The 24,078-nt window shown below is 37.1% G+C and overlaps 1 protein-coding gene across 4 annotated transcripts in view; it reads left to right on the plus strand.

Annotated features, from left to right (window-relative positions):
• The window catches only part of MAEL (maelstrom spermatogenic transposon silencer), an 86,725-nt gene that overhangs the window by 14,246 nt on the left and 48,401 nt on the right, over window positions 1–24,078 (plus strand). For 3 of the 4 annotated variants that reach the window (XM_012444571.2, XM_012444569.1, XM_012444568.2), the window contains exons 1-8: window positions 480–611; window positions 864–956; window positions 2,512–2,611; window positions 3,834–3,989; window positions 5,138–5,179; window positions 14,802–14,926; window positions 15,744–15,798; window positions 15,918–16,059. In XM_012444571.2, the coding sequence (XP_012299994.1) occupies window positions 480–611; window positions 864–956; window positions 2,512–2,611; window positions 3,834–3,989; window positions 5,138–5,179; window positions 14,802–14,926; window positions 15,744–15,798; window positions 15,918–16,059 (845 nt within the window). Of the gene's footprint in view, window positions 1–479; window positions 612–863; window positions 957–2,511; window positions 2,612–3,833; window positions 3,990–5,137; window positions 5,180–14,801; window positions 14,927–15,743; window positions 15,799–15,917; window positions 16,060–24,078 lie in introns of those variants that run through there. The other variant, XM_012444570.2, reaches the window with a different exon arrangement.

Below are 24,078 nucleotides of genomic sequence, written 5' to 3' on the forward strand. Positions count from 1 at the left end.
CGATTGTAAACTTGAGGACAAGGAGGACCTCACGGCCCCGGTTCCTCATCATGTCCTCACTCGACACTTTTCACCGTGCTTGGCACAAAGCTGCCCGTTTGTAGCAGTAAAACGGGGAAGCACCCGCAGCTCTTCTTCTCTACCTATTTTGTCGCACATTACGCAATAATGTACAAAAATTGCTCCAGGCCTCCCACGGGACAATGCCTCCGCCTACCACGCACCCAGCCAATCAAAGCGCTCGGCGCCTACGCCCTCGCTCTCCCCCCCACCTCACCCGCAAAGCGGCACGAGCCGGAATCTTCCAGTCTCAGGCTGTTTGTCCCGCAGCGGGGCAATGCGACTGCGCGCTGCGTCCTGATTGGCCGAGCGTTGCGGGCTGCGTGCGCAGGCGCCTACCTCGGTTACTTAGGGCGGGCGCCCGGCGAGGGCGCTGGCGGGTGGTGCTGGTTGAGGCCCGGAGTCCTGACCTCGCTGCCATGCCGAACCGGAAGGCCAGCCGGAATGCTTACTATTTCTTCGTGCAGGAGAAGATCCCCGAACTACGACGGCGAGGTCTACGTGTGGCTCGCGTCGCCGATGCCGTCCCCTACTGCTCCGCAGACTGGGCGGTAAGGCCGCAGCGGAGTGAGAGGGCTGGGCGGGGCAGTTGGGCAAGCTGGAGGGTGACGCGGGAGGGCGGAAGGCCTCGAGGAGGTCAGGCGGCTTGGCCCTGCCAGCGGAAGCGGAAAGCCCCCGTGTGTGGCCCTGGGCAAAGCAACGCCGGAACCACCTCCCTGTAATGTCCGGGCATCTGCCTGGGGGCCCCAGAGCACTCGAGCCTCACGGCTGCTTCTCTTCTTTACCTTTTCGATCTCCAAAAGCTTCTGAGGGAGGAAGAAAAGGAGAAATACGCAGAGATGGCTCGAGAGTGGAGAGCCGCTCAGGGAAGGGCCTCTGGACCTTCAGAGAAGCAGGTAAAGTGAGCAAGAGCAGAGCAGCCATCTGCCTGGCACGTGGGCGTATTCAATAAAGGCTGGATGAGTGAGTGAGTGAATGTCAAGGGTAGACTGCTTTGGGGATTCGGTTACTTTGAGGACGACGTTCTTCTTTTCCCCTGGTGTCAGAATGCCTGTTAAAAAAAACCCTGCAGACTCCATAACTAGGGCATGCACACATTGGTGGCATTTGGTGGTGAGAGGCCTGGGGAGTTGCAGTTAGGAAACCCGCAGACAATACGCTTTGATCAGTAATGGGAATGTAACATCTAGGGGTTATACTAGATGATATCAAGGTGTCCCTTTCAACTTTTCTGTGATTAATGAGCCTGGGCGGGGATGTGGGGGCAGAGGGGTGTTACAAGTAGTTTAGATTATTCTTTTTGTTTTCCTTTAGCAAAATATACCATTCTTTTAAAATGACACCTGAAACAAAGCTAGCTGCTGTGTTTAAAATGTTGGAATAACAGGACTTGGATTAGTTGGTGTATGTGTGTATGTTTTACAGAGTTGAATAGGCCGGGCGCAGTGGCTCACGCCTGTAATCCCAGCACTTTGGGAGGTAGAGGTGAGCGGATCACTTGAGGTCAGGAGTTTGAGACTGGCCTGGCCAACATGGGGAAACCCCGTCTCTGTTAAAAATTAAAAACTGTGGGGGCAGGGAGTGGTGGGGCAAAGAAAAATAAATTAAAAATAAAAAAAGCCGGGAGTGGTTGCAGGCGCCTGTAGTCCCAGCTACTCAGGAGGCTGAGATGGGAGAATCGCTTGAATCCGGGATGCAGAGGTTGTGGTGAGCTGAGGTCGCGCCACTCTACTCCAGCCTATTCGAAAGAGCAAGACTCTGTCTCAAAAAAAAAAAAAAATTGAATAAAGTTTATTTGGGTAAATTTCTATGTAGTAAAATGTTAAAGTACTAAATAAAATTTGTTTTCCTGTTGATTTGTTTCAGGAAAATGCAAGGTAATTGTTGGTCACACCCCCCCTTTGTTTTTTCCATTCTTACATGGTAAAATTCCATTCTTAAACTGTCCACATTGGATTGAAATTCAAGAGATACTTTTATTTTGTAGATTTATGAGTAAAGCTATACTTGCAAGCTTTGTTCTTACAAGATACCTTCCCTCAAAACGTAAGCTGTGGTATATGTGTACCTTATGTGAGAGTTAGAGGCAACATAATCTGTTTTTGACTTTACAAACAATATTAAAGTAATTTGGGGAATAGTATGCTTTTGGTCACTGACCTGGCATATAGTAAGTGACTCAGGATGATTAACATGGATAATCAGTAGTGGGCAAAATGGCTTTCAGTAATAGTGGTATTGGTTATTTACCATTCCCCTTCTGATTCAAAACATTTATAGATTTGTTATTCTGCCTTTGGGTGTTGGTATTATTGACAGATACATTTATTCATTGGATTCATTGACCTTGGTAATCTATAGGTGGTTTTGCAGTTGTTTAGCTAAATTTTAATATATGGTCTAAAGTGCCCAGAAAGAGTTTACGTGGCCAATCATTCTCTTCCTCTTTAGAAACCTGTTTTCACACCACTGGGGAGGCCAGGCATGCTTGTACCAAAGCAGAATGTTTCACCTCCAGATATGTCAACTTTGTCTTTAAAAAGTGAGCAAGGTAGCGTAATCCTGAAATATTTTGCTTGGATAAATTTGAGTGCCCAAAACACTGTATTTGTCAGTAAAAATGTTTTCTGTTCATTTTGATCCTCCATTTCAAAGTAATTAACTACAAGTGTTAAATATTATGGTTCTGACGTTATAAAAGATCAGGTAATTTGTTGAACTAAAACAAGAGAGTTTTTTTTTTGTTTTTTTTTTTTTTGAACAATAATCTGGTCTCTCTGTTTCTACCACTTCATATGTTGTTAAACATAGGTATTTTTTAGACTTATTTATAATGGGACACTTAAATACACAAGTTAAAAACAAAAGTAAGCAGGTGGAATGAGGTTTTCAGATCTATTCTACAGTATGATGACTACAGTTAATGTATGTTTCAGAATTGGTAAGAGTAGGTTTTACATATTCACACCACAAGAAAGTGAGGTGATAGATATGTTAATGAGCTTGCCTTAATCATTCCACAATGTATACATGTATCAAAACTACATTTCACCTCATATATATATTTTATTATTATTGTTAACTGAGAATAAAAGTTTTATAAATCCTGAGTGGTAGAGGGGAGTTATAAAGATACAAATGAATTGTGGAACCTGCCAAGAAGAGAACATAGTTAATAAGGATCCTTGCTATTCCTTGTGGCTGTTTTTCTTAATTGTGTTCTGCCTTTGTTGAACACTAATAAACTTTTAACAGTCTTAAATGTGGCCTATCTTGGTAAATAACAATTCACACATTCTCACATTCCTTTATTCCTTTGGAAGATTTATAGGTGGTCTTACATGTATTGGTGAAAAGTGAAAAAAGAATGAACTAAATTGTTCATGATTTATATTAACAACCTTTCTACATTGATTCTGCTCAACTTCATTTCAAACCTATTTGTTGAATAAGGGTCACAGCTCTTATGTCATTCCTGAGATTCGGGGCTCATGTATGGCCGAATTATGTAGAGCTGGCTGCAAGTTAGAATAATTTTGTTGCTTCATGCAAAGAGTGGTTACTTTAATCCTTGATAAGTGTAATTATAAAAATTTTTATTTCTTTATTTGGTATAGCTGATTAGTTTTCTCTTTTCCAGCTCATTTAGGAATATAGGAACAAAAAGAAAATTGTTCTAAAACATTTATTTCTCTTGAACTAAAGAGGCTTTTGTGGAAGAGATAAATTTGAGACATTCATTTGTTCATTTTATCTCACCATTTTTTTTTTAGCTTTCCTTGGAGGCATTTTTTATTTTTTGAACATTTTTAGCCATGGCGAGCTACCTCCTCATTGTGAACAGCGCTTCCTCCCTTGTGAAATTGGCTGTGTTAAATATTCTCTCCAAGATGGTATTATGGCAGATTTCCACAGTTTTATAAATCCTGGTAAGTAGTCAGTTAGAGTAGATGCTAGATCTTAAAAGTGCATGTTTTTTTTTAATCCTGAAAACAAGACTTTATAATTCTTACTGAAAAACTGACAGAAATTAGGTGTTGACACAGGGTTTTTTTTGGTTTAGGCTTTTAACCTCAAGTTACCATTAAAACCAGTGTTGTTCAGATAGACTATTTGAACAGTTCATAGCCTGCTCTTCACCTACCTGTGGCCTCACATCTTGGGACTTTCTGAAAGCTGTGTATGCCATGGTCTTTTCTTTCTCTGCCTCATCCTTCACCTCAGTAGTGACTAGCTTTTTAAGCTGCTGTTGCTTTGTAAACTTGAGGAAATTATTTAACCTCTCTGAACCTATTAGCTCATCTGTAGAGTGGGGATAATACCTATTGGAGGGTTGTTTGTTCTAAGGAATAGGTGAGAAATATGGAAATAGCCTAATACTTAATCAGCTCTCAGATATTATTAGCATCTCTTCTTCCTACAGCTCCATCCCAATAAAAAACAAAATATGAAGACATAGAATTTTATATCCTTGAATGTAAGTAAGAAAAATATATAGGGAGAAGAGATTGGGGAAGTGACTTCATTTTCAGTTTTGTCAATTACTTTAAAATTAATTAGGAATCCCAGCACTTTTTCCTCCTCATTTTTAGAGGACAAAAACATTAATCATCCTACTCACAATTGTTGAGTGTTGCTACTTAGAGCAAGTCAAAGAACTGCTGTTCCCCACATGGGTTGTAAGATATTTAAAAGATAGAATCGGGGACTATTTTTTCCTCTGAGAAATGCATACAAACCTTGCTGTATCAACGCCTTTATGACCCCCTGAAGCCCATTCATGGACCCTAACCCTAAAACTCTTTTGACACATGCTTTCTTTATCTAGCATTTCTTTCTCTGTAAGGAGTAACTTACTTTTAAAAGTAGCTTAGACAATATACCAAATTCTTCAAGTTATTTCAAACCAACAGCCTTTGGTTAAAAATAAACCCTATACAAGTTTAATCCTTTGTATTTTCACGTAATAAAAATTACCTTTCTGTGTTATAACTTGGTCATCCTATAAAGTATTACTGTAGCACTACTAGAGAACTTTTGGAATTTCTGCTTCTCAATTAGATGTTTTGTATTATAGGTGAAATTCCACGAGGATTTCGATTTCATTGTCAGGCTGCAAGTAAGTATAAAGGAATGGGATAGGATTTGTGAATTCAATATATTCATACCTGGTTAGACTTATTCCTTTAACAAACAAAATATAAACTAAGTGGAAAATAACCTTAGGTTATTGTTAGACAATCTGCATAGAAGTGATAGATGCTGTCTGTGATCTTTCAATTTTTTATAGACTAATAGTATATTGCCCCTTTTCCTTTCAGGGAATTGTCATTTTGTTTTCTGTATATATCCTTTGACCTCAAGGTCAGCTGCTCTTAGTGGCTAGATACTGAGCAAAGTCTTTTAAGAGGTCTCAGATTGGCCGGGGGCGGTGGCTCACACCTGTAATCCCAGCACTTTCGGAGGCTGAGGCGGGCGGATCACGAGGTCAGGAGATCGAGACCGTCCTGGCCAACATGGTGAAACCCCATCTCTACTAAAAATACAAAAAAATTACCTGGGTGTGGTGGTGCGCGCCTGTAGTCCCAGCTACTCGGGAGGCTGAGGCAGGAGAATTGCTTGAACCCAGGAGGCGGAGGTTGCAGTGAGCCGAGGTCGTGCCACTGCACTCCAGCCTGGCGCCTGGTGACGGGGTGAGACTCTGTCTCAAAAAAAAAAGAGGTCTCAGATTATTTAGATTTAGGTTCGTTTTCAGGAATGTCCATTTCAAATGTTTTTAAAAAGTTAATACTTGAAAAATAGAGTTCTGAATTTTTCAGATAAGGAAAACAGTTTTCTAAGTATTTTGCAACCAAAGGGCACGACTGTATACCTAAACCCTTGAACTAAACTCTCTTTCTAGGAACTAGGTTTTAGCAGTTTCTGCTTAAATAGAATGAAAATCATAATAGGTTTATTTAAAAATGTATATTAAATTAAAAGTGTCAGTGTGTAGGGACCATTTAATTCCTGTCTGTAATTTTTTTTACTTAAAAGTATGGACAACTAGCCTGTAGAAGTGTTTGAAATTAGAAGTAAGTTTTTCCAATCTGCCATAACAAGCAGCTATAATACTTACAAGACTGTTCTTTATAGATGAACATATTTTGGACTTATATTTGGTTGTGTATTTTGAATTCTTAATATATACTAATCCATTATTTGACTGGAATCTGGGCTGTAGGCTATAGAATAAGAAACATAAGGAAGAACTGTTTTAGTAGTTCCTTCTTACATAGCTTTGAATGGAAAAAAATTACAATATGGAAGAAAAATTCTGTATTTGCTTTGAAGCGTGAACATAGCTAATATCCCCAACTGTTACATCATCTAAGGTTACTGAACTACATAGATAGCAGTTAAAAATATATATATATAAATAGAAACTTAGCTGGTGAATTAATTTTCACATATTTACTTAAACTCTGTTTCAGGTTTATTGGAATCCCTACTGTGTGCCAGACATTCATTTATGAGAGTGTCACTGGCTTGCTGTTTCTTCTTTGTTTTGATTCTGTTAAATCCTTCTTAAAAATCTATTTTTGACTACCTATATTTACAACCTTTTCAAATCAGATTAACAGAAAGTATGGTTCTTTAAAAAAATCTATTAAAGACTCTAGGAATATTTTCTTAATTTATTATTCAATGTAGTCAAAACTGAGTACAATGTTTCTCATTCAAGGAAACTTAAAATGTTTGGCGCTTACCAATTTGAGTGCATCTTAAATTGCCAATTTGATAATCCTGGGAAATATGCCAGTTAAATAAGATAAATGACTAGTAGAGTGACACCTGTCACCATAATAACTAAAAATGCCTATGCTAATGTAATTGAGCTGATTTAGAGGAGACCGTGTTTCATATAGTCACACAATGGAATGAATTTACATGTGGATATGAAGAATATGAGTGGTATTTAAGGAACACGCATACTGATCTCTCAAATACCCCTGTGCTGTCTGATCTTTTATGAACTATGAGTGTGAGGATAGGAGGTCTTGGTTCTTCTCCTTGCCCAGTTTAACCAAAGGAGCTCTGCTTCTCTCCATTTCACTGGTTCATGATTTTCTTGAGAGAAATTCTGCTTTAAAACATCAACATTTTGAAATTTGCTTTCAGCTTCCTATACAACAGGTCCATCAGCTTTTCAAAGGAAGCTTCTATACACAGAACAGATAATAACATTTATTTAAGGTATAAAGAACATTAATGAACAACAAAGCACCCACAAGTCAACTGAAAAAATAGCACATTGCCAGTCCCATATCTCTCCCTGATGGCATCCCCTTCCCTCTTTATGAGAAAACCACAATTCTGAATTTTGTGTTTGTTTGAATTTTGTGTCTGTCTTTTCTGAATAGTTTTACTACACGTACATATTTGTTTAAATGATATATTTAATTTTATTTGTTTCAACTTTTATGTAATTAACATATTGTATATATCAGGATGCCCAATCTTTTGGCTTCCCTGGGCCACATTTTTTTTTTTTTTTTTGAGATGAAGTCTCACCCTGTCGCCCAGGCTGGAGAGCAGTAGCACGGTCTCAGCTCACTGCAACCTCTGCCTCCCAGGTTCAAGCAGTTCTTCTGCCTCAGCTTCCCAAGTACCTGGGATTACAGGCTTACACACCACCACGCCTGGCTAATTTTCTATGTCTTTAGGAGAGATGGGTTTCACCACATTGGTCAGGCTGGTCTCGAACGCCTGACTTCCTGATCTGCCCGCCTCAGCCTCCCAAAGTACTGGGATTACAGGTGTGAGCCACCACGCCTCGTCCCCTGGACCACATTGGAAGAATTGTCTTGGGTGACACATGAAATACACTAACACTAAATAATAGCTGTTGAGTTAAACAAACAAAAAAAAATCACAAAAACATCTCATAATGAATTTTTTCTCGTAATTAAAGTTTATGAATTTGTATTGCATTGCATTCAAAGCGGTCCTAGGCCACATGAGGCCTGCATGCCACAGGTTGTACAAACTTGATGTATATATTTCCTTTCCTGTATTTTTTAACCCTGTATCTTTCACCCATTTTCTATTGAATTGTTCATTTTTCTTAATGGTTTGTGGAAGTTTCCTCTATCTTATCTGCTGATGGATTTTTAAAAATTGTGTGCAGATACCTGTTTTCAGTTTGTGCCTTGTATTTTTCACTCTCTTTATGATGGTGTCTTTTAATGAACAGGCTTTAAAAAAATTTTTTTGTATAGAGAGGGGGTCTTGCTATATTGCCCAGGTTGGAGTGTGATGTCACTTCACAGATGCAGTCATAGCTCACTGCAGCCTCAAACTCCTGAACTCAAGTGATCCCCCTGCCTCACTCTCCTGAGTAGCTGGGACTTGAGGCATGTACCACTGTGCCCAGCTTATGTTATTTATTTATTTGTTTGCTTATTTATTTATTTTGAGATGAAGTCTCGCTCTGTCACGAGGCTGGAGTGCAGTGGCACAATCTCTGCTCACTGCACCTTTGCCTCCCAGGTTCAAGTGATTTCCTCTGCCCCAGCCTCTCGAGTAGCTAGGACTACAGGTGTGTGCCACCACACCCAGCCTTTTTTTTTTTTTTTTTTTTTTTGTATTTTAGTAAAGACGGTCTCACCATGTTCGCCAGGTTAGTCTTGATCTCCTGACCTTGTGATCTGCCTGCCATGGGCTCCCAAAGTGCTGGGATTACAGGTGTGAGTCATCACACCTGGCCCCTTGTTTTTATTTTTAATTTAGTAAATGTGTCAATGTTTTTATCATTTGTGGGGTTTTTCTGTCTTATTCAAGAATTCTTCTTTACCCTAAGGTTGTAAAGATAGTCTCTGTTTTCTTCTTAAAATTATAAGGTTTTATTTTTTGTATTCAAGTTATTATTCTACCTCGAATTGACTTGTGTATGCTGTGAGGGAGAGATTCACTTTAATTTTTAACCATGTGGATAATCACTTATCTCAGCATCATTTATTGACTTAATGAATTTGTACTCCAATATGTAGTGCCACCTGTATCATATGTTTCTGTTTGTATACGGGGAAGATCTTTTGTTCTCTTTGTCTTGTTCCATTCTACTTTTTTGCTGTCAATATCATATTCTTAAACATAGTAGTTTGATAATATCTATTTAGACAAGCCCCCGACCTCATTCTTTTGAAATACGGCTGCTCTGACCCTTTGTTCTTCCAGACACAATTTAAAATCAGTTTCTTCATGTTTTACATTAGGTCATTTTGGAGAAAACTGGTATCTTCATTATACTGAATCTTTATATTTGTAAATATTGAGCTTCCCTGTAGGTTTATAATGTCTTCCAATAAAATTTTATAATTTTCTCCACTAACGATCTGAATATCATTTGTTAAGTTTATAGTTTATCATGCCTTTTGTTGCTGTTATAAATTATATCCCTTGAAATTACATTTTCTAATTGTTTACTTTTGTATTTTGGCTTTGTCCCACCTATTGGTAAACTCTTGAGTTTTAACAAATTACTTAATCATATCTGTGAAATCACTTTGTTCTTTCTAATCTACATATCTTCATTTAAAATTTTAAAAATTTGTTTTGTTTTAGTATACTGACCAGGACCACTGGTTTCTAATGTTTCACCAGTGAGTATGCTATTTGCTGTAGTTTTTTTTTCTCTCCCCACCCGTTTTTGGTGTGTGCTTTTTATCAGGATAAAGATATTTCCTTCTACATGTACACCTTGTTTTATTGCATTTCAGTTTATTGAACTAGGCATATATTGCATTTTTTTACACATTGAGGTTTGTGGCAGCCCTACGTTGAGCAAATCTATTGGCACCATTTTTCCAGTAGCATGTGCTTTTCTCTGTGTCACATTTTGGTAATTCTCGCAATATTTCAGATTTTGTCATTATTATCATATCTGTTATGGTGAGTCTGTGATCAGTGATCTTTGATGTTACTCTTGTAATTGCTTTGGAGTGTCAGGAATCATGCCCATATAAGATGGCAAATTTAATCAATAAATGTTGTATGTGTTCTGACTGCTCCAATGACTGGCCATTGCCTCATCCCTCTCCCTTTCCTTGGGCCTCGCTATTCCCTGAGACACAATGTTGAAATTAGGTCAATTAATAACCCTACAATGGCTTCTCAGTGTTCAAGTGAAAGGAAGAGCTACATGTCTCTCACTTTAAATCAGAAGCTGGAAATGATTCAGCTTGGTGAGGAATGCATATCAAAAGCTACAGTAGGCCAAAAACTCAGTTTCTTATGACAGATGACCAAGTTGTGAATAGAAAGGGAATGTCTTTGAATGAAATTTATGTACTACTACAGTGAACAACCAATGATAAGAAAGTGAAACAGGCCCATTGCTGATACGAAGAAAGTTACAGTGGTCTGGATAGATCAGCATTCTCCAGCCACCACATTCCCTTAAGCTGAAGCCTAATCCAAAGCAAAGACTCAACTCTCTTCAGTTCTGTGAAGGCTGAGAGGTGAGGAAGCTGCAGAATAAAAGTTTGAAGTTTGCAGAGTGTTGTTCATGAGGTTTAAGGAAAGAAGCCATCTCTATAACATAAAAGTGCAAAGTGAAGGAGCAAGTGCTTACATAGACCCTGCAGCAAGTCATCCAGAGGATCTAGCTAAGATAAATGATCGAGATGGCTACAGCAAATAGCAGATTTTCGATGAAGATGAAACCACCTTCTATTTGAAGAAGATATTATTTAGGAGTTTTATAGCTAGAGAGAAGTCAGTGCCTGGCTTCAAAGGACTGATTCTCTTGTTAGTGGCTAATGCAGCTGGTAACTTTAATTTAAAGTTACTGCTTATTTACCATTCTGAAAATCGTAGGGCTCTTAGGAAATTATGCTAAATTGACTCTGCTTGTGCTATTATAAATGGAACAACAAAGCCTAGAAGACAGCACATCTTTTGACAGCATGGTTTACTGAATATTTTAAGCCCACTCTTGAGATCTGCTGCTCAGAAAAAAAAATCAAAATTTTACTGCTCATTGACAATAGACCTAGGTATCCAAGAGCTCTGGTGGAGATGTTCAAAGAGATTAATGTTTTCATGCTTGCTACCACAGCATTCATTCCGTAGACCATGGATCAAGGAGTAATTTCAACTTTCAAGTCTTATCACTTAAGAAATATGTTTTATTAAGACTGTAGCTGCCATAAATGGCGATTCTTCTGATGGATCTAAGCAAAGTAAATTGAAAACCTTCTGAAAAGGATTCAGTATTCTAGATGCCATTAAAAACATACATAATTCATTGGAGGAGATCAAAATATCAACATTAAATGTTTGCAAGAAGTAGATTCCAGCCTTCATGAATGACTTTGAGGGGTTCAAGACTTCAGTGGAGAAGTGATAGTAAGAAGAGAACTAGAATTAGAAATGAAACCTGAAAATGTGACTGAATTGCTGCAATCTCACAATGAAACTTGAATGGACAAGTGGTTGCTTACGGATGAGAAAAGAAACTAGTTGCTTGAGATGGAAACTACTTCCAATGAAGATGCTGTGAACACTGGTTAAATGACAACAAAGTACTAAGAATATTTCATAAACTTGGTAAAGTAGCAGCAGGGTTTGAAAAGATTGACTTAAATTTCAAAAGAAGTTCTGTGACTAAAATGTTATCAAACAGTATGACATGCTACAGAGAAATTCTTCATAAAAGGAAGAGTCAATCAATGTAGCAAACTTCTTTGTTTTATTTTTAAAAATTGCCACAGCAACTGCAGCCTTCAGCAACCATGACCCTGATAGTCACTGGCCAGCAACATCAAGGCAGGATCTTCCACCAGCATGGGAATTTAAACTAGTACAACCACTATAGAAAAAAAAAAATGTGGAAAGTCCTTAAAGAACTAAAAGTAGAACTACCCATTTGAAAATTCTAACATTCACACTCCAGGGTATCTACCCAGAGGAAAATAAGTGATATGAAAAAGATGACTTGCGCACTTACATTTATAGCAGCACAGTTTGCAATAACAAAAAATATGGAATCAGCCCAAATGCCCATCAATCAACAAGTGGATAAAGAAACTAGTATATATGTGTGTATATATGTGATGGAATACTACTCAGCCATAAAAAAGAAGGAGTTGATGGCATTTGCAGCAATCTGGATGGGATCGGAGACTGTTATTGTTAGTGAAGTAACTCAGGAATGGAAAACCAAACATGTTCTCACTCATAAGTGGGAGCCAAGCTATGAGAATGCAAAGGCATAAGAATGATACAAGGGACTTTGGAGACTTGGGGAGGGGAAGCATAGGAAGTGGTGAGGGATAAAAGACTACAAATTGAGTTCAGTGTATACTACTTGGGGGATGGGTGCACCAAAATCTCACAGATCACCGCTAAAGAACTTATGTAACCAAATACCACGTGTTCCCCAAAAACCTATGGAAATAAAAACATTTTTAAAAAAATCTTTCACCAGCAAAAAGATTGCAACTCACTGAAGAATCAGCTGATCATTAGCATTTTTAGCAATAAAATATTTTTATATTAAAATACATATGTACATTTTTAAAACAATGCTATTGCACACTTACTAACAGTATAGTCATAACTTTAGAGTACAGTAAACATAACATATGCACTGGGAAACCAAAATATTTGTGTGACAGTTTATTTCAATACTCGCTTTATTGTGACAGTCTGGAACTGAACCTACAGCATCTTCAAGATATTCTTATATCCCAGTTTGGCTAGGGAGATAGCAGTTGTACATTTTAATGAATGTTCTTTCTGCATGTCATAATGATTTGTGTCTTTTGTTCATGTGGTCATTTATTTATTGAGATGGAGTCTCATTCCGTCACCCAGGCTAGAGTGCAATGGCATGAACTCAGCTCACTGCAGCCTCTGCCTCCTGGGTCAAGCAATTCTCGTGCCTCAGTCTCCTGAGTAGCTGGAATCATAGGTGCCTGTCACCACACCCAGCTAATTTTTGTATTTTTAGTAGAGACAGGGTTTCCCCATTGTTGGCCAGGCCAGTCTCAAACTCCTGGGTCTCAAGTAGTTGGCCCAGATTATCCTCCCAAAGCACTGGGATTACAGGCGTGAGCCACCACGCCAGCCTCATGTGGTAATCTACTAGTGTTAAACTAACCTTGTCTTCCAGGAACAAGCCCATCATGGTTACTGTATCTCTCACATATAAAATACTGAGTTTGGTTTGTTGCTATTTTGTTTTAGGACTTTTGCATTTTTGTTAAAGACTGAGATTAACTTGACCTAATTTTATTATCAAGGTTATTTTGCCATTATACAATGTGTTTGGGAATAGATTTTCAGTTTTTGAATTTGGTTATTTTTAATGGCTCTAGAGAAATTAGTAATATTGTCTTTAATTTCCCTAAACATAATAAGCCTAGTTATTTTAAAGTGTTACATGTCTGATAATCCTCTTACAGGGATCTTCTTTTGGGGGTTGATTTTATAGTCTGTTGGTTATCTCAATGTTCAATCAAGCTATCAGAATCTCTTCATATGTCTATTTTTGAGTGGTAAATAGTATATATGAAGGCTTGTTATTTCTCTCCAAAGAAGATTTATGATTACGTCTGTCAGAAAGCTGGAGTCACTAGCATCTCAGATTATCTTAATCCATTTTCAGGAATTGAGGTGGTTTTAAATTGGGCTTTAGACCTCACAAAAGTCCATTTGTAGCTGGCCTTTACTAGAAAAAGGGGAAGGATGGATGGATAATCCCCAAAGAATTATTAGTAAAATTTACATTTGACTTCACAGAATAACCAATGGAAGACAGAAGACAATGGAATTTTTTTAATTATAAAATTTTAATGTAATATTGCAATAAATTATTTAGTTCTTACCAGCTCTGAGTTTAGTGGAAACTCTGTTCTGTTTCTCAGCCTCTAAATCTCCACTTCCAGAATTGGTAACTGACCCTGGGAAGAAACAAATACAACTGCCAGATTCAGCTCTCTAAGATTTGTTCCTTTCCAAGATTTTGGGCCCATGATTCATGATTCCTCACCATTTTTGTCTCTGCAGGTCTTTGAAGAAGGTGTTTCATCTGTTCTTTCCCTAGTCTATCATTAGAAGTTGAACAACTCCTGCATCTGTTTGGGGGAGAATGAGGGAGAATGGAATTCTCACTCATTCACTCAAGCTGGAGTGCAGTGGTGTGATCATAACTCACTGCGGGCTCAGACTCCTGGCTCAGTTGATCCAGCCTGAGCTTCCCAAGTAGCTGGGACTGCAGGTGCATACCACCACACCTGGCTTCCTAAATCTTTTTTAAAATAATTAACATTTTTTATGCTGAAGTTTGTGATTTGATCTCCTCAGACATAATTATGTAAAATCTTCTCAGACATAATTATGTAAAATTCACTTATCTTAATCCATTAATTCCCAATGCTCTGTGTGATCTTAATATCCTCAAGCTTTTTTATTTTCTGTGGGAAAGTTGGTCTAAATTACTTGGTCTTTATTTTTTCTGTGAGTGGACGTCGTATAACTTTTTATAAAGCAGTCATTACTATTTAGTTCTCATAGAATGTCTTTAAGACTGTGGGTTAAAATATGTAAAATCCTCACCAAAATGGGGCTGGGTACAAGTACTTGACTATGTGTTACCCACTACTCTCACTCCTCTCTTCTTATACCCCTACTTCCATACATACCCCATAGTATTTGTCTTGCTCAAAGTTTGAACTTCTTTTTATTTCCCTCAGGTGATTCTAGTCACAAGATTCCTATTTCAAATTTTGAATCTGGGCATAGCCAAGCAACTGTGTTACAAAACCTTTATAAATTTATTCATCCCAATCCGGGGAACTGGCCACCCATCTACTGCAAGGTAATTTCAGGTTTAGAAGTTCTTTTAAGGTATCAATTTATATACGAAAAGAACCATAAAACAAAGAATTTTTGCCTGTATATTTTTGTCTATGTATTCATTGTGTGTCTTAAAACACATTTATTTTGAATTGTTTTGAATATAATTAGGTACAATGCCTATTTTTTAAATTTCTCCAATTTTGGAGGGATTTCGAAGACTGCAAAAGCTAAACGTGTCTGTTTTGGTAGAGTTCATGTTTTCTGCATTCCTCTTTCTGAACAATCTGCAATATATTTTTACTTTTAAGAATGGATGCTCCAAAATATCTTACCAATAAGTGCAGAGTAGAAAAAAAAAAAAAAGAATGGATGCTCCATTCTGTACAACAATCTTTCCAAAGAAGATTACCTTTTCTTCAGAAGAGTCTTTGTAGCAACCCCTTCCCTTGTATGTTTGTAATATTTAGAGAGACTATATTCTTCCAGGGTTGGAGTTGAAAAATTGAATTTTAACCTTGCTACTTAGTCTAACCATGAGGTGATTACCTGATCTTTTTCTTAACATTGGTTTCTTCATTTGTGTACCCTAGGACTCTCTTGCTCCTCATAAAGTATCTTAACATTTCTTTATAAATGTAACTGATTAATAATGGCAGTAATCTTTTCTAATATATGTCAATTTTTTATAGTTTTCATTTCGTTGTCATAAACTCTTCAGTCTTTTTTCTGTGCCCCCTACCCTGCAACGACCCAGTTTGAAAGGGAAGCATTAGAAGTCATTTAAAGTAGGAGAAGATGCAAGTAATTTTTTTTTTTTTTTTTTTTGCCTTCTCCAGTCTGATGATAGAACCAGAGTCAACTGGTGTTTGAGGCATATGGCAAAAGTATCAGGTAAGTAAAACTCTGGGTTGCTGCAGAAGTGCTTTATAGTATCTGTATGTTTCCATTTTGATATCTTCCAAGTATCTAAATTTACTAACTGTATGTATTTTTCTGTTTACTAATGGAAGAAATCAGGCAAGATCTGCAACTTGTTACTGTAGAGGACCTTCTAGTGGGGATCTACCAGCAAAAATTTCTCAAGGAACCCTCTAAGACCTGGGTTCGAAGCCTCCTAGATGTGGCCATGTGGGATTATTCTAGCAACACAAGGTATCGCTAGCATTTTTGCTTTAGAGTCATTTTGACTTCTAAACTGAGAAAATATGGTAGGATTATTTTTGTTTTTTTGTGTAATATTTTCCCATTTAAGCTTGGAATCATTGTATATCCTTGAATATAAGATTTCATCGATAGTAAGATACATTGTTGTTACTTGTGTACTGCTAAAAACAAACTGCCAATAAACTGTTCTTTCTTATCACTTAGAATTTCTATGCTGATGAAATAATGTCCTTAGATTTATTTAGACAGATTTTTATTACATAGAAGCCTTGTACTTACATATAAAAGAATATGTAAGTGAAATAAATAGGCAAAAGTATTTTTTATTTTAAGTTAATTTTATACTTACAGAAAAGTTGCAGGAATAATACAAAGTATGCTATTCTCTGTTTCCTTAATTGCTAACATTTTAATACATTTTCTATAATTTTGTTCCTAAATATATGTATACTTTTTTAAAACCATTTGGGGGTAAGTTGCTGTCATTATGCCTTTTTACACCTAAATACTTCAATATGTTTCCTAAGAATAAGAATGTTTAGTCTACAGCCATAGCACCCTGAACACGCCTGATCTTCTCTGATCTTACAAGCTAAGCAGGGATTGGCCTGGTTAGTACTTATATGAGAGACTGCCTGGGAATACTGGGTGCTGTAGGCTTTTACTGCCTGTGTGCGTGCATGTGTGCGTGTGTGTGTGTAGAACATTTATATTACCATAGTGTAATTATAAAAATCAGGATGTTGGATATAGGAGGCAATACTGTTATCTAATCTGAAGACCATATTCTTAATGTATTATTGTTCCACTATGTTTTTTATAGCCAAAAAAACTCTGAGGCCAATCCAGGACCACATGTTGCACTTACTTACTATATTTCTTTAATCTGGAACAGTTCCTCAGTCTTACTTTTACTTTCATGATCTGGACATTTTTGAGTACAGGCCAGTTATTTTATAGAATAGTTTCTTACTTTGAGTTGATCTGTATTTCCTCATGGTTGAATTGAGAGTATGTATTTTTGGCGGGAATACCGCAGAAGTGATTGTGACTGCTCAGTGTGTCGTATCTGGAGGCATATGATGTCAGTTTGTCCCATTACTGATAATGATAACTTTGATCACTTAAGATAATACCTGTGAATATTTCTCTATTGGAAAGTTATTGTTTTTTTAACCATATAATGTGTATGTGTGTGTGTCTGTGTGTGTGTGTGTGTGTGTGTGTGTGTGTGAGAGAGATTGTGCACAATCTCGGTGCAGTAATCCGAGATTGTGCTACTGCACTCTAGTCTGGGTGACAGAGGAAGACTTCTTGTTCAAGCGATTCTCGTGCTTCAGCTTCTTGAGTAGATAGGATTACAGGCACCCATCAGTGTGCCTGGCTAATTTTTGTATTTTTAGTGGAGATAGGGTTCAAGACCAGGCTGGTCTTGAACTCCTGACCTCATGCAATCCACCCGCCTCAGCCTCCCAAAGTGCTGGGATTACATGCGTGAGCCACCGCTCCCAGCTTTTTACCATATAATTAATAAATATTTTGTGGGGAAATACTTTCAAATTGGATAGATAGTCTCTTCCTCAGACTTTCATATACAAGTTTTAGTATCCAGTGCCAACTTTTGCCTGAGTCAGTTATTACTATCATTGTGAAAGGTGACTTTTCTAATTTGATTGTTCCTTCTGCATTTATTGGTTGGCATTCCACTGTAAAAAAAAAAAAACAAAAAACTTCTTTTCACTCACTTATTTTTTTCATTTATATGAGCATGGACTCATGGATTACTATTCAATACATTATAATCTATTATTGTATTTTATTTTTATGATCAAATTGTTCCGTATATGGCCAGTGGGAATACCTTCAAGTGGGGGTTTGTGTGTCCTTTTGACATTGCTTCATTGCTTTCTATCTAACGGTGCTTCTTTGCTTTCTGTTTGGCACAAAATGTTCCAGGCTTATCTTTTACTTTCTCTGTTCTAGCCCTGGATTAGCCATTTCTCCAAGAATCTCTGGTTTCTTTTACTGGAGCGTAATGTTTAGGAGATGGAATCTGGTTGGTAGGTGTGCTCATTTCTTACTAGAGTGTCATTGATTCTAGATCCCCTTAGTGGAGAGAGCTAGGAAATGTGTGTGTGTGTGTCTGTGTGTGGTTTGTTTACACTCTACATACACATCTCTTTGTAGCTAGATCTCTTACTCTTTTTTTCCATCTCTGCCTTACCATGAGTTCACACTTAACCTATAATTTCAATCCAATAACATAGAGTTCTCTAGTTTTTTTATTTTTAAAAAAATTTTCTTTCTCTGAGCATGAGAACCCAGGCTGTCAACATTTTTCACCATTATATGATAGCCACTATTTTGAAAAAAAGACATACAACTGTTTAGAGTTTGCTTATAGTAGTTTTTAGTCTGAAAGTATGTAGTCAAAATACTTTGTTCAAAAGTTATTTAGGTTCTTTTTTTCCCCTTTCAGTACAAATTATTCTTTTGGAATATACTAATAGTTTAGTTCATTTACTTGTTTGTATTCCATTTTTGCTCATTTATCTTTTGAATGTCTAAAGCATTTCCATTGTGTAAACAAAAATAATATTCAGAAGTGTCACTTTATTATAGCTCCATAAAAAAGCTTGTTAGTGCATTAAATTTATAAATGAACTTGGGGATAACTGAAATATTTATAATGTTGAGTTGTTTCCAAGACTAGGGATATCTTTCCATTGTTCAGATCTACTTTTGTGTCTTTTAAATATGTTTAAAATTTTTTCTCACATGGATCGTATAGCTGGGACTGGCGCATTTTTGTAGGGGCAGTTCCTTGATAACTTTTTCTATGGAAATTGGTTTTATTAAGCTTTCTAATTTTAATGGGGTAAATTTTAGTAATATGTATGTTTTTGGAAAATGATACATATTATATGGCTTTTCAAAGTTATTTGTTTAAAGGTCTGCAAAGAAGTGTGGTCTCTTAAAATTTTTTAAATTTCTTCTGTTTCAGTGGTTATCTTGTCATTGTGTATTTATGCTCTCATTGTTTTGTAAGCAAGTGTGTTGTCTTTTAATTTTGAGAGCAGTAGGATTTTAATTTATTAGACCCGTGTTTCTGTTCTCTTCCTAATTAATTTTTGCTATTCTCTTTGTATGTTGTGGTTCTTTTTCTAGATTTTGGGGCTGGAAATGTAATTCATTTATCTTTTGCCTGATTTTTTTGATGTATTCAGTAGAGTGAATTTTCTCTTAATCATTGTTTTCAGTGAATTACGTAGATTTTTTGCATGCAATATTTTCATTGCCATTTTAAACAAATTCTATCATTTTAACTCTCAACCACTATCTCTTTAAATACAGGGCTTTTAAATGTCCAGGCAAGAAGGACTTTCTGTGTTTTGTTTTTCTTTTAGTAAATTCCAGTGTTTTTACATTGTGATCAGAAAATGTTTGTAATATTTTTACTTGATGGAAGTTACTGGTGTTTGGGGTTTGTTTTTTGCTGACTTAACATATAATCAGTTTTTGTGACTGTTCTCTTGTCATGTGAGAATATGCTTTCTTTTCAGGATATAGCATTTGAGAGACATATACACACACATACATGATCCACATTGATTGTATTGTTTAAAACTTTTGCTAATGGTTTACACAGTATTTCCTTGAATTTCTAGAAAATGCAACTTCATTTTATGGCTTTGTGTGTTCCTTTTGTGAAATTTGATCTGTTAATTCTCTTGACCTCAGTTATCTGGTCTTTTTGACTGGAGTTATTTTGCCTGGAGACCTTAATCTTTTTTCAAAGTCTAATACTTTCACTAGGTTGTTCTTCAGAGTTTATATGCAGGTCCATTTACTGAGACATTTGGTGAGCCCTTACAATATGCAGAATCAGGTTCTATTTCTGGAGATTTGTTTTAGATCACGGTTTAATATTAGTTTTGATCCACTGTTTAATGTTTCTTCTTAAAAGGAGTCCTATATATATATATATATATATGTTTCATCTTTTTTGCCTTTCATTTTAATCACTTTTTCTGACCCTTTTTACTTTTTTTATTCTTATAATAGTTTCTGCTTTCTTCAATTTCTCTTATTAACTTTACAAATGAATCTGTTCAGCCTTGGGCAGTTGGTAATTTAGTTCTTTTCTGTAATTTTTTTTCTTTCTTTTCCCCTCTCTTTCCTGAGTTAACTCATTTCTTTTTCTTTTTTTATTTATTTCGGTTTCTAGTTTCAAAGTTTCTCCTTCAGGGTGTGTTCCATATTCTCACATCCTGTCTGAGAATATTTAATTTAACATGGAATGGTAATTGATATGGTTTGGCTCTGTGTCCCCACCCAAATCTCATGTGGTTTGGCTCTGTGTCTCCACCCAAATCTCACCTCGAATTGTCTTCCCCATAACCCCGACATGTCAACGATAAGACCAGGTGGAGGTAAATGGACCATGGGGGTGGTTCCTTCTTGCTCTTCTCATGAGATCTGACGGATTTAATAAACATCTGGCATTTCTTCTGCTTGCATTTACTCCATCATGCCGCCTTGTGAAGACGGTAGCTGCTTCTCCTTTGCCTTTCCCATGATTGTAAATTTCCTGAGGCCTCTCCAGCAATGCAAAACTATGAGTCAGTTAAACCTCTTTCCTTTATAAATTACCCGGTCTTGAATATTTCTTCATAGCAGTGTGAGAATGGACTAATACAGTAATGTTATGCTTTTCCTCTCCTTCATATTTTTTGGGGGGCTTGGGTAGGAGAAGTTATCAGCTAAAGTGTTTTGATTCTCATTTTCTGTTTTCTTTTTCTTTTTTTTTTTTTTAAAGAATCTTGCTGTCACTCCAGCTGAATTGCAGTGATATAATCTCATAGCTCACTGCAGCCTAGAACTCCTAGGGTCAAGCAATCCTCCTGCCTCAGTCTCCTGAGTAGCTGGAACTACAGGCATGTGTTACCATGCCTACCTAGTTATTTTTCATTTTTTGTAGAGACAGGGTCTTGTTATGTTGCCCAGGCTGTTGTAAAACTTCTGGCCTCAAGCGATCTTCCTGCCTCAGCCTCCCAAAGTGCTGGGATTACAGGTGTAAGCCATCATGCCTGGCTATTTTCTTTTTATAATAGCTTGTTTTCTTCCTATAACAGCTTTTTGTAGATAAAGATATATTGCTCCTTTGTATTTCTTGGACAAGGCTGATAATTTGGGGTGAGATTTGATTGAGAGTCTTTGTTCCAAGAACCTTCCTCTCTGTCAGTGTGACAAAGTACAGGTTCTTTAATGAATGTTTTTGGGATGGTAGGAGTGTGGTTATAGGTTCTTCAGATTTTTTTCCTGAATGCTCTTAAATTTCCCCCTTTGCTTTTTTTTCCTCCACCTAATTTTTTAAAGGGCCCTTCCCTCTTCCTCTTTCACTTAGCACAGTCACTTTCCTATAGTCAATGCTCTGATCTACTAGGACTATTTGAATATTTACGTGAAGAATGGGCTTCCTCATTGTAAGAATGATTTTAATTTAATCTTAAGCTCTCCGTTTTCTTTCTTCCTCACAGTTTTTTCTGGGCTCTACTCTATATAAAGGTTGGGGTAGGAAATTGAAAAATTGCTCCACTGAAAATTAAAGTTTTCATTTTTCTGTTTATAGATAACTGGGTGTTTTAGCATTCTTCTAGTTATGCTGCAAGTGTAGATTTTGTTTTCCCCACATTTGTTGTTGTTGTTCTTGTTAATCTGTAAAGCTTATGGATGATGTGTTAGGATTTTGGATATATGTACCATTACCTCAGCTACAGGCTGAAGTATTTGTAAAATTTCACATTGGGTCATTCATTGTCCATGTTTTTATGCATTATTGTCCTCTGTGCCATTAAGAGTGTTGGCGATACAGCATTTCTTTTTTCTTTTAAAAAGAAGTCTTGCTCTGTCGCCCAATCTGGAGTGCAGTGGCACAGTCTCAGCTCACTGTAACCTCTGCCTCCTGGGTTCAAGCAATTCTCCAGCCTCAGCCTCCCAAGTAGCTGGGACTACAGGCACCCGACACCACACCTGGCTAATTATTGTATTTTTAGTAGAGATGGGGTTTCACCATATTGGCCAGGCTGATCTCAAACTCCTGACCTTGTGATCCGCTTGCCTGGGCCTCCCAAAGTGTTGGGATTACAGGCGTGAGCCACCGCACCCGGCCATAGCATTGTCTCTGAGGTTTTTTTCTAAGCATACCTTTTCTGCAAGTTTTTGATGCTCGTTCTTTCTTGATCTTTTCAGAAGAGGTCAAAAGAAAGTTCTCAGGGACAAACTAATATGTCCTCAAATAATCTTTAAATGGTTTATTGACTAAAATTTTGAAGAATTGCAAATGTCTGGTTACCATCAAAATTAATAATTAAGTTTGTACATCCTTAGGCAATGGCAACTATTTCTAGACTGTCAAATAGATATTGTGGAATACCTTCAATTGTAAAATGCATTCTAATTTTGGTTAAAATGTGAAGAAAATATGTTTTATAATTGAGGAAATACAGTATCAAGTTCTCTGCAGCAAGATTAGAGTAGCTCTAATTTAAGACATTATTTGAGGTCCATGCCATGGGATTTTGTTAAAGGTAAAACTGTTACGTAGTACTCTAGGCACTTTACTAAACTTCTTTGGACAGGATGGATCTACTTTCTATTGAGCTTCATAACATAATAAGATTCTAATGTATAATATTTTACAAGGGAGTTTGGATTGTAATGTGCAATAGAAACTGTTAGAATCTGTTAATATAAGCAAATGAAACTTATTCCAAACACTGCTCTTAAATGCCTACTAAAAGACCTTAAAGTCTGTAATAAATTTGTGATAAATGTTTTTTCTAGCTCCAGGAGAAATGGGTAGGTTTTGTATTGGTGAAATTGAGTAGAGTTAGACAAACTGAATATTAAAATCTTAAGTAAACAGGCTGTTAATAACATGTTATTTTGGAGGCTAGAATATTTGTAACTTTTATAGATTCCTTAGTCTCCTGATGCTACTCATCATAATTGTTCTTGGACTAATTCATTGTCTATGACCTGCTGACTAAAATATGGCAGCCTTCATTTAATCAACAAATATTTATTGAGCATCTCCTCTGTGCCAGGAGATGGTACAAAGGTGAGCAAAATTAATGTGGTTCCTGCCTTCAAGAAGCTAGCAGTTAAGTAGGAAGGAAACATACAGTACATAATAAAGAAAATGGTAATTTTAGCTTGTGGTAAGTGCTGAGAAGAAAATCAACAGGACATTCTAACAGAGGAGAATGTGTAGAAAAGTAGACCACTTTATAGAGTGGTCAAGAAGACTTTGAGAGTGTGACATTAAAACCGAGAACCGAAGTGGAAGAAACATGCAGCCATGCAAAAAATGGTAAGAAGAGCACCCTGGACAGAGGGATAGAAAAGCATTGAGGTAAAGGCTTGGTGTTTGCTAGAAATTGTTAGACAATCAGTGTGACTGGGGAGGAATGAGTGAAATGAAGAATACATAAGATGAGGTTGAAGCCGTTAGGGGTCAGAAACAACACAAGGCCTTCTTAGCCATAAGACAGAATTTTATCAATTAGGGAGGTGTCAGATTACATCTAAAAGATCTGAATTTTTAATGGGTGTATTATAAGGATGCAAAAAGGGAAGTATGGAACCTGTGATTTTTAGATGATTTCTCTAATCCAGGCAAGAAATGGCTTGCGCTAGGGTGGTGGTGGAGCGATGGAGAGGAATAGGTTGATTTAAGATTGGTTAAAGTCAGTAGACCTTGCTGATGGACTGGACCCAGGGAGAGAAAATGCAAAGATATAATGAAAGATGACACCCAGCTTTTTGGTTTATACTACTGGATAGATGGGGAAGAGAGGAGCAAGGTTACAGTGTTCTGAGGTCCTGGTGAGGCATCACATCTGTAGATAGCAGGCAAGCAACCTGTGTTCCTGACCTAGAGCTCAGTGAAGTGATTTGGGTAGTGTCAGCATTCTTTTCACTATGTGCTGGGCACTGAAGATA

The sequence above is a fragment of the Aotus nancymaae genome, unplaced genomic scaffold (genome assembly GCF_030222135.1).
Source record: "Aotus nancymaae isolate 86718 unplaced genomic scaffold, 86718_ANA_hifiasm-v0.15.2.pri h1tg000108l, whole genome shotgun sequence".
Classification (NCBI taxonomy): Eukaryota; Metazoa; Chordata; class Mammalia; order Primates; family Aotidae; genus Aotus; species Aotus nancymaae.